We start from the raw sequence: 16994 nt of genomic DNA on the forward strand, positions 1-16994 counted from the left end.
CCGGGATTGGTTATTTCTTCCCCCCACAGATTTGGATGAAGAGACAAACAACTGTATTTTGCCATTTTCTATTTTAGGACATACTATTACCACCATGATTCGTCGTCACTGGAGCTCGCTGGCCCTCACAGAGTTATTGAAAAGCTCACTTCGCTTCACTTTTCGGCGGGGCACAAATCTCCGTGACAGATTGGTCCATGCATCCTCATTTCCACATAGTCTGGGGGATCACTCTTTGCAAGAGCATGCTACACATAGACCATGCGGACACTGTAGTATGTGTTGTCACACGGAGGTGTCTACTGGGCTAGTCCACCCGCTGACAGGACGGTTGTTTAAGATTCGCGCCACTTCCGATTGTGTTACAAAAGGAGTGGTCTATGTCATTAAATGCCCGTGCCCCCTGCTGTATGTAGGGAAAACTACTCGGATGCTTAAGACCCGCATCATCGAGCACTGCTCGAACATCCGCTTAGGCAGAATAGACGAACCCCTGGTTACACACTGGATGGAACGCGGCCACTCCGTTTCTGATCTTTCCTTCTCGGTCCTCGAGGTGGTACACCGGCCCCCCCGGGGTGGCAACTATCCCGAGGTACTGGGTCGGAGAGAGCAGAAATGGATTTTCACTCTGGACACTGTGTTCCCTAAAGGATTGAACAAGGAGATTGAATGGCACCTTTTTAACTAATCTTGGATTTTTGTTGCAGTATTTTACGGTGACAGGTCTCGCGAGACTGTCAGCTCTCACTCCTGACAGGTCTCGCGAGACTGTCAGCTTTCGCGCCTTTTTCTCTGTTTTAAATGGTTGTCATTTTTGAGGGCGCTTGCGCTCCATTGCACATATGAGAAGGTATGTAGTCTTACCTGTATATATTTATTGGCCTTTTTCATCACCTCCATGTAGTGATTTTATACATTTTGTTTATATTCTAGATTTAAATGTGCGTGCTGGTCCCTCCCGATGCAGCCTAGCGAAACACGGTCCGTGTCGGGGGATCGCTTTAAATGATATACTATGTAACTTGTGGAGTTGCCGTTTCAACATTGTTTCACTTTACTTGAAACATTAAATAAAAATCTCTTTTCGAATCTCTCGGTGGTGATACATTTTACCCTGCACCAGTGTATATTGGTAATTGAAATCTCCCATTATTATTGCACTGCCAAATTGGTTAGCTTCCCTGATTTCTCTTAGCATTTCATCATCTGTCTGATCATTTTGTCCAAATGGACAGTAGTATACTCCTCTCACTATATTCTTACCCAACACACATGTGATTTCTACCCATATAGATTCTACTGAGCATTTAGTCTCTTATATGATCTTTATCCTGTTGGACTCTATATCCTCCCGGACATAAAGTGCCACATCCCCAACAAGTTGATCCTCCCTATCATTGCGATATAATTTGTACCCTGATTTATAGCACTGTCCCATTGGTTATCCAATTATGTTATGCAAGGGCAGTACTAATGGGCCACGGGCAGCCTCCCACCAGGTTTGGGAGTAGCTTTTGTACATCCCATTGGTCCTGAATCCATCTGCTACACGCTAGGAAATGGAGAAATTTCTTACCTGATAATTTCGTTTTCTTTAGTGTAGACAGATGGACTCAGCATCCCACCCACGGCTGCCACAAAATCCGGAAACCTTGGGTGACAATCCCCGAGAGCAAGACAAGCACGGGTAAGCTAGACTTTACCCCTAGTTTATGACACTCATAGTTGCCAGATGTCGACGTATTTCGGTTGAGTGCACTGGCGGTCTCCAGTTGGAAATCAGTTCAACCAGTCCAGTTAGCCAAGTTAATCAAGTTATTAAAACACACATATATCCACAATTGCTTTTCGAGGAGAACACTGAGGAGCTGCAATTCCTGCATGGGTATATGACGGGTATATGACGTCAGACTGAAATCTGACTCCTTCTCCCAACTGCTATCAGGAGTACACTATACCCATTGGTCCTGAGTCCATCTGTCTACACTAAGGAGAACGAAATTATCAGGTAAGTAATTTCTCCAATAATCTTCCTCAGAACAAACAAAAGAAAGTACTAGAATAAGAATTTTTCCTAGTTCCTTGGGTTAAAGGTGTTTGCTATTGGCAAATAGCATACATATAAAAACTGCATCAAACTGTGAGGATCAAATTCAGATCTGCATTTATGATCATGGTAGCTTAGGTAATCATATATTCTAGCAAGTCTGAAGGCTACCTGTCACAGAACCAGTGGCCTGCATGCACCATGGGCTCTCTGAAAATTATCCTCCCAATAACTCATTTGCTGTTTGAATGTGCACAAACAATTTATACTGCCGGTTGTGTTAGCTTGCACACATCTGTATGTTTCTTATGACATTTCGGCCTAAACAGTCTCTTCATGTTGAGAATATGCTCTATGTTATCTAAAAACAATGTGATTTATGAGAAATGATTCTGGCTGTGGCTCTAGAGTTCTGATCCAGCTCCAAGACTTGAACCAGAGCAGAACTGGTCAGCTTCTTTTAACTTTGTTCCAGAGCTGGAGCCGGGAATGCTAAAGCCAGAGTGGAACTGGTCAAATTTTTTTTTTTTTTGTTTTTTGTTTAAGGTATGCTTCGGCTGAAGTTGAACTGAAGCCAGAGCCGGAGCAGGGCTTCCTGGTGCAGTCTGGACCTGGAGCTAGAGGACTCTTATCTCTGGAGCCAGCCTGGAGCTGTAGCTAGACTACTGGAGATACTAGAGCCAGAGCTAGCAAACCTGGAGCTTTGCCAGTCCTATGATGTACACAGAGCTTTCTTTTTTTGGTCAACCTGCCTTCTAATCTCTTGTCAGGAAGTTTGAGTAACATAATTGAGAGATCTTTGATGGGAATTGAAAGCTACCTGAGTGTACTCAACAATTGTTAAAGTTGCTTATATTATGTTCATTTCTCTTTTTGACACTATAGAGTTTCTCAAGTGTATCTAGCAGTGGATGACCGTCTCACCTCTTTGAAGACAGATACCTTCAGCAAAACCCGGGAGGAGAAGATGGAGGATCTTTTCGCACAAAAAGAGGTAATGGTTAAGAACTTAATATAAGATGTGCCATTCTGGGTTGGACTAAAGTTCCTTTGAGCCCTACACCATGTCTGTCAATAGCCAATTCAGGTCACTAGGAAGTACCTGACAGAATCTCAAAAGGTAGAACCATTCCTTGTTGCTCACTCCTAGTGAATTTCCTAAAATAAACTAGTAGTTAATTTAATTTAGTTTATTTCCTACTCATCTCTACAGTGACTGAGGTGAGGTAAAATAAAAACACTCATAAAATATAAACATCAAAATAAAACACAATAAAACAATAGAATATTGAGTATCTGATCTTAGATATATTCTGCTAAGGACAAACATAAATGCTGCACAGATAGTTAAGAAACCATGCATCATAAGAACATGCCACACTGGGTTAGACCACGGGTCCATCAAGCCCAGCATCCTGTCTCCAACAGTGGCCAATCCAGGCCATAAGAACCTGGCAAGTTTCCAAAAACTAAGTCTATCCCATGTTACTGTTGCTAGTAATAGCAGTGGTTATTTTCCAAGTCAATTTATTTAATAGGTAATGGACTTCTCCTCCAAGAACTTATCCATTCCTTTTTTAAACCCAGCTACATTAACTGTACTAACCACATCCCCTGGCAACAAATTCCAGAGTTTAATTGTGCGTTGAGTGAAAAGTGAAAATTGCCCCCTGTCCGAACCTCCCTGCAAGATCTTTCACCTAGGACAAGCAGGATGGTAGTCCTCACATGTGGGTGATGTCACTGGACGGAGCAATATCACGGAAAACTTTTCTGTCAAAGTTTCTAGAACTTTTGAATGGCACACTGAGCATGCCCAGCATGCCATGATCCCTCGAGCCACAGGGGTCTCCCTTCAGTCTCTTTTTTTTTTTCCACGCTGCAGTTTGCCTCGTGGTTAGGAGCTCTGTGAGAATTCTCACACAATTTCCGCATGGAAAAATCTTAACAATTTCCTCAGAAAAATATTCCCTCATAGGGGTCTGCCATGGGGAAACTTTTTCCATCATTCGATGAGTAAAAAATTACTATCCCAGATCTGTTTCCGCTCCGATTTATTTTCGGTACCCGCAGGCCATCGACCATTTTTGGGCCTCAACCTCTGCCATTATGGCAACGGGTTTCCGAAAATGTCTGGAATGCACCCCGAACCATGTCGATTACCGACCCACATGATGTCTGTGTGCTGTGCTTCGGCTCATCACACGACGTGTCTACTTGCCCAAGTTGTGCCCAGATGACTCCGAAGGGTAGGCGGCTCGCCTCAACAAGATGGAAACCCTGTTTAAAATTAAACTGACTCCATCCACGTCCACCCAATTGTCACCGGCAGGAGCATCGAAAAAGTTGGTAATTAAACCTCACTGGGAGCACCAGGGCAGTGGTGACCGTTAGTCACCGACTCTGTCTAAGGCATCGACATCATTCACCTCGGCGCAGGGGAAAGATCGGGCCGAGCACCAAGGGAAGCACAGACACCGGCACCGATGTGAGTCTACCCCCGGTGCCGGTTCCGACACCGCATGGGCTTTGGCTATCGAGCCGCTTGCGAAGAGGACACGGGTAGAGGAGCCTGTAACACCTTCTCCACCCAAACAACCAAGGTGATCCCCACCGACATCGGTGCCAGGTACTGAGCCCCCACATGTTCCTGCGGTGGTGCCAATAACGCCTAGCCTGCCACCCTCTTTAGCTGCAATGTCTACACCAGCTTTCAGGGAGGAACTGGACAGTTTTATCTGCCAGGCAGTGCTTGATGCTCTGAGACCTACAGCCACCGGTACCAGCCCCCATACTAGCACCGACACCAGAGCCATCAATTTTTGCACAGTTGTAACCAGACTCAATACACTCATCGGTGCCCTTCCAACGCAACCCGCATCACCGATGCCAAAGCAACCCGTACAGCCTCTGAAAGCCCCGATTCCCATTCCTGGGTCTTCTGACGATGAGGGCACAGATTCCAGCCCCATTTCACCGATGCCTCAACCGATGCCTGGTTCTTCAGGGCTCTCGGGACCGAGAGGACCACGTCCTCCATCGATGCCTCCGGTGACTCCGAAACCTCTATCGGTGCCACCGTGCCATCCATTGAGGCCATCGAAGAACCCATCAGTGGCAATACGTCCTACAGCACCAGCCTTCTTCCCTCCTTCAGGATCTGTTAGAGACCTTTTCTGACACATGGGAAGACGTGGACACCGACACATCCATGGAGGATATGTTGTCGGAACCATCTCCTCCGGAGGAAAGGAGAAAATCTCCCCCAGAAGACCTCTCCTTTGCCAATTTTATTAGGGAGATGTCAGAGACAATTCCCTTTGATCTTATTACAGAAGAGGACACAAGGCACAAAACTTTGGAAGTTCTCCAATTTGTTGATGCTCCAAAGGAAGTCGTAGCCATCCCAGTACTCGAGGTACTAGTACAGCATCGTCTCTGGGAGCATCCTTGTGCTGTTCAGCCAGTGAATAAAAGAACATGCAACTTATCTGGTCCAACACATCCCTGGATTCCAAAAATCACTTCTGCCCCATCAGTCAGTGGTAGTTGAATCTGCACAAAAGAAATCCAGAAGACTTCAGCCACACTCTTCCACACCTCCTGGTAAAGATAAAAAATTCCTTGATGTATTGGGTCGCAAAATGTTTCAAGGTTCTATGCTAGTATAAACGAATAGCTGCATACCAACTGTACATGACACAATATCAAAGGAATCTATGGAAACAGGTTCAAGAAGTAGCCGACTCTCTTCCTCAACAGCAGCAAGACAGTCTCAATGCCATATTACATAAAGGCCTTGAGGCGGGTAAACATGAAGTTCGTGCTGCTTATGACTCCTTTGAGACAGCTTCTCGAATGTCAGCGACAGGAATCGGCGCTAGGAGGTGGGCCTAGCTAAAAGCTTCTGACTTGAGACCTGAAATCCAGGACAGATTTGCTGATTTACCATGCACTGGTGAAATCTATTCAGTGACAAGATACAAGATGCAGTGGCTGAATTGAAAGACCAAAATGAGACCCTGCATTAATTATCAACAGTGATTACTGAGGCCTCTTCTTCTGCGAGAAGATCCACCTGAAGGGACCCTAAAAACCATTTTATTGCCCATGCAGATACTACCCACCCTCATCTCGCGTGCAGACAGCTAGGCCGTCTAAGAGAGCACATCCTCAACAACCCAAAACAGCCTGATCTCAGCCACCTCCCCAAATAGGCCAAGCATTTGGATTTTAAAACCTTGCCAGAGAACAGCAGCCACTCCATAAATCCACAACCAGATTTACCAGTAGGAGGTCGAATTCATCATTTCATAACCAATTGGCTCCACATTACCACAGACCAATGGTTATAGCCATCATAATACAGGGATACCGTCTAAACTTCCTCACATTATCCCCCGGATTCACCACCCAATCCACTGTGGATGCAAAAAGAACACACAACTCTTCTAGAGTCAGAACTGTCCACCCTTCTGGGTGCCAGGGCCTTGGAACCTGTTCCCCGAGCACAGCAGGGCAGAGGGTTCTACTTCCGCTATTTTCTCATTCCAAAGAAATCAGGCGGCCTCCACCCCATCTTAGACCTCTGCAATCTCAACAAATTTCTACGAAAAGAAAAATTCAGGATGGTGTCCTTGGGCCCCATGCTTCCCCTTCTGCAAAAAGGAGATTGGCTCTGTTCTTTGGATCTTCAAGACGCTTACACTCACATTCCCATATTCCCTCATCACCACAAATACCTGCGCTTCCTAGTGGGACATCGACACTTTTCAGTCCTGGATCCTGACGTTCGGGCTTGCCTTGGCTCCCTGTGTATTTACAAAGCGCCTGGCAGTGGCTGCAGCCCACCTGCGCAAGAAGCACATACACGTCTTTCCTTACCTGGACGACTGGCTCATCAAGAACCAATCCAAACAAGGAGCTCTCGACTCTCTCAAGCTCACTATCAATCTGCTACACTCCCTGGGATTTCTCATCAAGTACCAAAAATCCCAGCTGATTCCATCTCACCTCCTGACCTTTATTGGAGCAGATTTGGATACCACAGTGGCAAAGGCCTTCCTGCCCAACGACCGCGCAGACACACTTTCCAGACTAGCTGTATCTCTGCGCACAAAGAAATCAGCCTCAACCCATCAATTCTTAAAGTTGCTGGGACACATGGCCTTCAAGGTTCACGTCACTCCTATGGCCAGACTGGCCATGAGAATAACTCAATGGACGTTGAAATCTCAGTGGCTCCAAGCCATTCAACCACTTTCATCCCGGATTCAAGTAACCCACCAGTTACATTTCTCGCTTCTCTGGTGGACGAACAAAGTCAACTTGCTAACAAGTCTACCTTTTCAGCAACCAGTTCCACAGATCACTTTGACCACAGATGCATCCACCTTGGGTTGGGGAGCTCATGTGAACACTCTTCAAACTCAAGGTACTTGGACACAGCTCGAAGCAACGTTTCAGATCAACTTCCTAGAGCTTCGAGCTATACATTATAAGAGTTCAAGGACTGCCTTTCATACAAAACTGTTCTCATACAAACAACACAGTTACAATGTGGTACTTGAACAAGCAGGGCGGTACAGGCTCTTATCTCCTCTGCCAAGAAGCGCGCAGATCTGGGACTGGGCCCTTGCACACTCCATGTATCTCCGGGCCACTTATCTGGCAGGCATATAAAATGTAGTGGCAGATCACCTCAGCCGCCAGATTCATCCCCACGAGTGGTCTCTGGATCCTATAGTAATGACTAGCATCTTCCAATGCTGGGGTCAATGAACGATAGACCTCTTTTCATCTGACCTGAATTCAGAGTGGACAGATTCTGCTCCCTGCACAGGCAACAGAACCCGTTAGCCATAGATGCCTTCTCTCGCCTCTGAAACACAGGCCTCCTATATGTGTATCCCCCGATACGCTGATAGCGAAAACTCTAGTGAAGCTACAACAGGTCAAAGGGTCAATGATACTCATAGCCCCATATTGGCCTCGACAAGTGTGGCTTCCCATGCTTCTCGACCTCTCGATCAGAGAACCCATTCTCCTGGGCACAGCACCCACTCTCATAACTCAGAACCAAGGCATGTTACGCCATCTGAACCTTCAGACCCCACCCCTCAACCTTTCAACTGATGTCTCTCAAGTGCTTGAAGCTTCACGAAAGCCTTCCACACGAAAATCCTATCGTTCTAAGTGGACTAGATTTACCACATGGTGTATGCAAAAAGGTATTGACCCTTTTTCCTGCCCCACTCCATCCCTTTTAGACTATCTCTGGCACCTTTCAGACTCTGGTCTCCAGATGTCTTCAGTGAGGGTACACCTGAGTCCTTTCTCAGCATACCACAAGGGAGTCGGGGATGCCCTAGTAACAGCGCAACCCCTTGTGAGTAGGTTTATGAGGGGCCTACTATAACCTAAGCCCCCCTCTACGGCCACCAGTTACTGAATGGGACCTGAATGTAATACTTACAAGGCTCATGTGCTCCCGCGAGGTTAAATTTCTTACATGGAAAGTTATCTTCATAGTAGCCAGTACCTCTGTTCGAAGGGTTAGTGAATTACAAGCACTTATCACATACTTACCCTATACACGGTTCCTACATGACCGAGTGGTCCTGCGTACTCACCCTAAATTCCTTCCCAAGGTGGTTACTGACTTCCACTTGAATCAGTCTATAGTCTTGCCCACATTTTTCCCAAGGCCCCACTCTCACCAGGGCTAGAGAGTTTTACATACCTTGGACTGCATTTTACCTAGACTGCACTGCAGTCCATAGGAAATCCACCCAACTCTGTTTCTTTTGATAAAAACAAGCCAGGAGTTGCAGTGGGCAAACAAACTCTCTCCAACTGGCTAGCAGACTGTATCGAATTCTGCTATGACAAAACAGGCTTTCCTCTCCAGGGACAAGTGAAGGCGCACTCAGTAAGAGCCATGGCAACCTCGGTAGCACACTATCATTCAGTACCGATTGCTGACATCTGTAAAGCTGCAACATGGAGCTCTCTCCACACACTTGCAGCACATTACTGCCTGGACAAGGAAGGACGTCAGGACTCTGCCTTTGGCCAATCCATTTTGAAGAACTTATTTCCAGTATAATCCCAACTCCTTCCACATCCAATCTGCTGTGATTTTCAGGCTGCTCATTTTTCCCAACAGTATGCCAGTTGTGCGCTGTTGGTCCAAGTTAAAAATGAGTCAGCCTGTAGCTTGCTAATCACCCAGATGTGAGGACTACCATCCTGCTTGTCCTGGGAGAAAGCAGAGTTACTTACCTGTAACAGGTGTTCTCCCAGGACAGCAGGATGTAGTCCTCACGAAACACACCCGCCACCCCACGGTGTTGGGTCTGAAACGTTTTATTATTTTATTTTTTCGCCCGCACCTTTTGCTACAAACGAGACTGAAGGGAGCCCCCTGTGGCTCGAGGGATCATGGCATGCTGGGCATGCTCAGTGTGCCAGTCAAAAGTTCTAGAAACTTTGACAGAAAAGTTTTCCGTGATGTCACCCACATGTGAGGACTACATCCTGCTGTCCTGGGAGAACACCTGTTACAGGTAAGCAACTCTGCTTGCTCCCCCTAGCCTATCTCCTATAGCAGACCCTTCCAATTACTCAGTAGAGTGTCTTACAGACACTGGAGCTTCAGGTTTCACTCTCTGGATGCAATCCGGCTCTTTATTTCTACTTTCCTCTAAGTCTTCAGGTTGTGGCTGTGGCTAACATACCAGAGACATTTCCTTTGACCTGCCGCATTCCTGTGATGCTGGGCCCATATGATACCTCCTACGCTTTCCTCCTTTCCTCTTAATCTCCTTGGCTGTGACTCACTTTGCAAGGTTGGCTGTATTATCCTTTGTACTGGGCATGCTGAAGTTTTTCTTCAATTTCGCCAGTATCTCCACCATCGGAAACTCTCCTTGCAGTACAGGCCTGCTTGGAATCCGTCCCTCTAGACTTGTCCTGTTGTGTTGAACTTCATATCTCCCGTGTCTCTCATTCTTTGTGGACCTCATCCAGTAATAATGTGGGTCTCCATGCAATTGCCCCAGGAAAAATCTGTTGTCCCTAACAGCTATTTGCATAAGATATCCCATGCTCCCGCAGTCTTTGGAAGGCATAAGTCCTGTTATCAAAGATTTCCTAGAACAAGAATTGCTTGTTTAAGTCTCTGCAAATGAACTGTTTGGACCAGAGTACCCCAAGAATTTAAACATTCCCCTTCCATTCTCTCTCAGGCATTGCACAATGTTCTCTCTAATTTCGACTTCCCAGCAAATTCTACTCTTCTTCAATATCTTGATGATTTACTACTCTGCTCTTCCTTTTTTCAGACTGCAGATACAGATCTGCTGCAGCTCCTGATACATCTGCCTGGGAAAGGGCTAAAGGTCTCGAAACACTTTCTAGCATTTCTGTCACTTATTTAGGATACTGTATTTCTTAGCAATAGTGAGCTTGTACCCAAGATGAAGTAGCCAAGATCAAGTAGAGGTTATCCTGCACTGCTCTTACTCCACTTCACTGAAACAACTCCTCTCTTTTTCGGGCATGGTTAATTTTTGTCATCTTTGGATCCCAGACTTTTCTACCCTGACCAGCCTTCTTTACAACCTCCTTAGGGCCCCACACTCTTTCTCCCTCTCATGGTCTCCTGAAGCAGAGTCTTCCTTTACTACTCTTAAGCGGCCTTCATTGCGTTCCTCTCCTGGGCTTACCAAATTGCTCCCTTCCCATTTCCTTGAACTGTCATGAGCACGAGGGTGTAGCCTCTGGAGTTTTTATTCGGACTCATGGAAACAGACATCAGCTTTGCTGACTTATCTGAAGGCTGTAGCTGCAGCTGCCTCCCTAGTAGAGGCATCTCAATTCTTTGTTCTGGGCAATCCTCTCAATCTTTTTGTTCCTCATTCTGTGACCACCCTCCTCTCACATTCCAAGACTTGGTTATTATTACAGGCTTGACTTAACAAGTATGAATTATTGCTCCTTTCTGGGAATTTCACTATTCATCATTTCCTACCACTTAATCCTGCCTTTCTACTCCCTTCCCTGGAGGAAGGAGAACCACATAGTTGTGATGTTGCTGTCCAAATTGAAACCAAAATGCATCCAGATCTTTCAGGGATTCCACTGCAGAATCCTGGACCCATTGTGGCTGCATACTGTTTGCTCTCTCACTGTTGTCATCAAGGCAGCCTGCCTGCCTCCCTCCTGGTCTGTCTGCCCAAGTTGCAGAGCTTTTGGTTTTTACTCATGCCTGCCCTCTTGTAAAAGGGGCAGACTGTAACCATTACATGGATTCTCATCATTATGCCTTTGGAGTCATACATGATTTTGGCACCCTCTGGCAAAATTGTGGATTTTAACCTCTGCGGCTGCACCCATTAAGAACTCTGTTTATATTCATGCCTTGTTGTAATCTTTCTTTTCTCCTTTACAGGTTGGCATTGTTAAGGGTGCAACAGATTATGTAGAAATAAACATGTCAAAGCTATCAAGTTGTCCAGTGTCTATTTCCACATCTGGCTTCTGTTCCACCAGTTTAGAGCTAGTGTTGCTGGTATGACTTTGCTTTATTTTTTGTTTCAGATGGAGGAGGTGGAGTTCCAGAACTGGATTGAAAAGATTCAGGCAAGGATGTTGTCACAGTTGATGGACACCCCTCAACAGCTGCATTCTGTCTTTGAGTCTCTCATAGCCAAAAAGCAGAGTCTGTGTGAAATGCTGCAAGCCTGGAATAACAGGTCAGACACAGCAGGCAAATTCTTTGCCAATAACAAAAGAAGCTTCCTGTTGCAAGGTTGAAAGATTCAAAAGAAATCTAGCATCATATTTTAAGCGAATTTTATCCTTTCTGTATCCATCATTGCACCTTCATGACCCATAGCTCATGTCTCAGTGGCTTTAAGGCAATGATTTTTTTATAGCTGTTGATTTACTAATTTCTTGTACACCATTTGATATACTTGGGGTTTTTTTTGTCTTCTGTTCCAACTTTGCTAATTATTGCACCTTTGTGTATGTAACCACTTTATAAGCCACTTGTGGTGACACAGAAAAGATTCGTCATATAGCCCTTTCTTACTAGACCTGGTTCCATCTTGTTGCACATTTCTATATTGTTTTTATGTCAGCACATATATTGTCTTTCCTCATTTGTTTCCTCTGCTTTTCTAGTCCTGGGCCTTGATTTTTCAGACTGCCCTCTGACACAATCCTTTTCCAGACTAAAGTGGAGCATGAGTACTCAGGGCCTAAGGTGCACTGACAAGTTAATATATATCTGATTCGAAGAAGGCGTTAACAGTCTTTATCCATTTAATACATTCTGAAGACCTGTGACAATTCCTAGACCCACCACACAATCATATAGGGTCCCAGTTTTGAATACTATTTTTTGCACATGAAGGTAAAGCTCCTTAGATGGCACTATTGAGCTGACAGTTTGACTATTAGAAAAGCTAGCCAGACTAAGTGTTGATTTTCTTCCAACAGGGTTTGATCTTAATAGCCACTTGTAGGTCCTCTATGTAGACTCAGTTTTGAGTTTGTTACCAGGGACTTCCCAACTATCTACAAAATCACTGCTGTTTGGGTTGATAGTGATGTATCTCTTGCCACTGGATAAAATTGAAGCCTTCAAAATAATCTTCATTCCAAATCCTTAAGCACAGAAGTTATTAGGATTTATATAGTGCCTTTCATCCATACTGAATCCATATGCTGTACAGTTCAAGTCTGCAGATAACAGCATGCAGCCTGCTCAGGGGGTGGATGACATGGCAGCACATTTTTATATAGACCACATCCAAAGTGTTGAGTAGAAGTGGAAATATTGTTGCTGCTGCTGTTAGGACTGTAGTTATCTAAGTTGATTGTGATTAAATCTGATAATCTTTGTGGAGGGGATGGCATCATTTCTGGGAAGTTGTGCTTATGTGAAAGATCACGTCATTAGTGGTGTTAGCATACACCTTTCTCTGTTTGTCCTGAAAATGTATTTTCTGATTGTTTACAGAACTTTTCTGCTTAGAAATACCAGTGGAACTCGTCTCTTTGGAGACATTATCAAACAATTGTGGCATGAAAGAATGTACAGAAGAGGGCTGTATATATTAAACATACAGGACCCAGTAAAGTAGTTGCATTAGTACCCATATGAAACCTCTTGAGTACAAATGGTATGTCAGGGTAGAATCAATGATTTGATGTCACTGTTCACAGGTTTCAAATGTTTTAATTCTGCTACTTTTCTGTGTGCCTTAAAAAAAAAAACCCCAAAACAAATAGCAGTATATATTAATGGTATATTATGTTTTCTCCCATCTGCAAGTTTACTTAAAATACATTTGTTTTCGGTGTAAATATGAAAATTTTCCTAGCGTGTAGCAGATGCACTCAGGACCAATGGGTATAGTGTACTCCTGTTAGCAGTTAGAGACGGATCAGATTTAAATCTGACGTCAGCCCCTAGTACACATACCCCTGCAGGAAGTGCAGCTCTTCAGTATTTTCCGTCTCTATAGCAGTTAGGGACTATCTGCACGCTCTCACAGCATTAGAACCAAATTCAAAGAAGAAAATCCAAATTTAAAGAAGAAACCTACCTGAAGACGAGCCCCGCTCTCCTGCGGTGATACCCTCGGGTCCCTCCCCCAGTTGAGATTCCCAAGGTGATTTCCGTGGTCCCTCAGAGGTAAGCCTCGGTCCGGCAGCCGAATCGCGGCGAGGACCTAGCCCCCGATCCTCGTGCGCGGCTGAGAGGCAGTGGGTGCACCCTCGAGCACGGCGGTGAAGGTATTTGCCCTCTCCCCCATAGCCGGAGACCACCCGGGACGAAACCAGGAAGCACGGAAGACAAGGTAAGAGAGAAATTTTCTGCTTGAATCCGGTCTCCGAGGATTGAGGAGGAGCACAGGTCACCGGCTGGGATCAGTGCCACCGGGTTGAACCGCCCTAGCAGGGCCAGGCTCCGGCTATTTCCGAGGGTCTACCCACGTGGAGACCCTCAGAGGGGGTCGCCATATTACCCGCGTGCTCGCCGTCGCCATCTTGGCCCTACTCGCCGCGCCGTTTGCTGTTCAAGAGCACACAAGTCAAGCTAGGCGCACAAAGCACTTGTGCGCATAAACTTACCTCGCACGCATAAGTTGCGCGCACAGAGCCAGGCGCATATCTACAGCTAAACGCACAGCTGCGCGCACAACTACACACTCATCTTAAGCGCACCGAAGCGCATAAGAGTTTACGTGCAGACAGCCATGGCACCTCCAGAAACAGAGATAAATGCTCAAGGCCTCTGCCCAGCATGCCACATCAGAGCCGCACAAAGCGAGGAGGCCAACGCCCTGTGCACACAGTGCGAGGAGGCCCTAGGAGACCCAGTCCATGGCCAGTCCCACCCAGGGCCGAGTTCTAGCTCCTCAGGGGTTACCCCGGACCTAGCCAGGGGGACCTCTCCACAGACGGGGATCCCCAAGGATCCAGCGCCCCTCAGCTTTGACCCAGCGTCGATCTCATGGGTGGAGTTCTTCAAGGGGGTTCACGCCTTTGTTCAAATGCAAACTGAACCTCAGGCTGACCAACCACATGCTCCTCAGGAGGCAACTCCTGCTCCGAAGCTGGTCGGCCGCATCCTCCAAAACGCGCCTCACGAGGATGCCTTTCAAAGGATCCCTCCTATTCGGCAGCGAACTAGAGAAGCTAGTCGACAAATGGGGCGAGTCCCCATTGCCGCGCTTACCGGAGGATAAGAAGAAGAGAAACCAGCGACCCTTCTCCAGGCCCTCCAGGGGCAGAAGCTCACAGCGCTTCAATCCTTACAGAAGGACTGGTTCCTGCCTACGGGCAGGAACCAGTCCTTTCGGACCAAGCACAACAAGAGGGGAACCAGCTTGGGTACAGGCCCCAGCTGCACCCCACAATGAGATTCAGCCGACCCATCCAAGGGAAAAAGCCATAGGGGGCAGACTAGCCCAATTCTACCGCAGATGGGTCGAGATAACTTCGGACAAGTAGGTCCTAGCCATCATTCGGGAGGGGGCACTACCTGGATTTTCTACGAATCCCTCCGGACAAGTTCATGGAGTCCCCCTGCCACGACCTCTCCAAGAGGGCGGCAGTGGAAGCTACACTGTCCAGGCTACTGGCCCTCGAGGCCATAACCCCAGTGCCTCCACAAGAAATAAATACTGGACATTATTCCATTTATTTTATCGTCCCCAAGAAAGAGGGAACATTCAGGCCCATCCTGGACCTCAAATCGGTCAACCGCCACCTGAGGATTCCCTGCTTCCGCATGGAAACCCTATGATCCGTAATAAGGGCGATACAACCGGGAGAGTTTCTCACATCCCTGGACCTTTCGGAGGCTTATCTACACATCCCAATTCATCAGGAACACCAGCGTTACCTACGCTTCAAAGTCCTGAAACATCACTACTAGTTCCAGGCACTACCTTTCGGGTTAGCCACAGCACCCCAGACATTCACCAAGGTAATAGTAGTGGTGGCGGCAACACTGAGGAAGGAAGGAATCCTCGTTCACCCTTACCTGGACGACTGGCTGATCAGGGCAAAGTCACCGGAGGAAAGCCGCCAAGCAACCAGCAGAGTCATAACTCTACTGGAGAGCCTAGAATGGGTGGTCAACACAAACAAAAGCTCCCTACAGCCCTCACAGTCACTGGAATACCTAGGAGTCCGATTCAACACCTAAGAGGACAAGGTCAGCCTGACCCCCACAAGGAGATCAAAACTGTGGAACCGGCTGCAAACCTTGCTGAATGATCCTCGTCCCACAGTATAGGATTACCTGCAAGTCCTCGGACTGATGGCATCCACCCTGGAAGTTGTGCCATGGGCGCGAGCCTACATGAGGCCCCTACAGCGCTCCCTCCTATCACGGTGGAGCCCACGGTCCCAGAACTACACCGTATGTCTATCACTCCCGGGCAGAGTTCGGACCCAACTACGGTGGTGGCTGCAGGCCAGCCACATGAGCTGGGGATCAAGACTATCCTCCCCAACCTGGACCCTGCTCATCACAGATGCCAGTCTACGAGGATGGGGAGCACACTGCGAAGAGTTAACCGCCCAAGGGCAGTGGAACGCAGAAGAGGCAGGATGGAACATCAACCGCCTGGAAGCGCGGGCAGTCAGACTAGCCTGTCTGCGGTTCGCTCGCAGACTCCGAAACAAAGCGGTCAGAGTAATGTCGGACAACGCCATGACTGTGACCTACATCAACCGGCAGAGGGGAACCAGGAGCCAACAGGTGTCCCTAGAAATAGCCCCTCTGATGGCATGGGCGGAAGCTAACCTCCAGGAGATCTCCGCCGTCCACATCGCCGGGAAAGACAATATCACGGCAGACTTCCTCAGCAGGGAAAGACTAGATCCAGGAGAATGGAGGCTGTCCGCAGCCTTCCAATTGATAGTGAATCGGTGGGGGATACCGGACATGGACCCTCTGGCAAACAGATCCAACGCCCAAGTATCCAGATACTTCAGCCGCAGGCGGGAACCGCAGTCCCAGGGGATCGATGCCCTGGTACAGACCTGGCCACCGGGGACTCTACTATACGCCTTCCCGCCTTGGCCCCTATTGGGTGTGATCATTCACAAGATACAACTACACAAGGGACTACTACACAAGGGACTAGTTCTTCTGGTGGCTCCGGATTGGCCAAGAAGACCCTGGTACGCAGACATGAGAAGACTGCTGGCAGGGAACCGTCTACCCCTGCCCCCACACAGGGACCTGCTATAACAAGGCCCGATCTCCACGAGGACCCAGCTCAAATCTCTTACGGTCTGGCCATTGAGAGGGCCCGCCTGAGAAAGAGCGGATACTCGGGGGCGGTAATCGACACTCTCCTCCTGAGCACGCAAGTTCTCCACATCGTTAACGTACATAAGGATCTGGAGA

General features: G+C 47.2%; 1 protein-coding gene across 6 annotated transcripts in view; it reads left to right on the forward strand.

The window, feature by feature from the left end:
• The window catches only part of PIKFYVE (phosphoinositide kinase, FYVE-type zinc finger containing), a 404626-nt gene that overhangs the window by 279480 nt on the left and 108152 nt on the right, over positions 1–16994 (forward strand). For all 6 annotated transcript variants that reach the window (XM_029606384.1, XM_029606389.1, XM_029606390.1 and 3 more), the window contains 2 exons: positions 2936–3044; positions 11654–11808. In XM_029606384.1, coding sequence (XP_029462244.1) covers positions 2936–3044; positions 11654–11808 — 264 coding nt within the window. The remainder of the gene's footprint in view (positions 1–2935; positions 3045–11653; positions 11809–16994) is intronic.

The sequence above is a fragment of the Rhinatrema bivittatum genome, chromosome 6 (assembly GCF_901001135.1).
Source record: "Rhinatrema bivittatum chromosome 6, aRhiBiv1.1, whole genome shotgun sequence".
NCBI lineage: Eukaryota > Metazoa > Chordata > Amphibia > Gymnophiona > Rhinatrematidae > Rhinatrema > Rhinatrema bivittatum.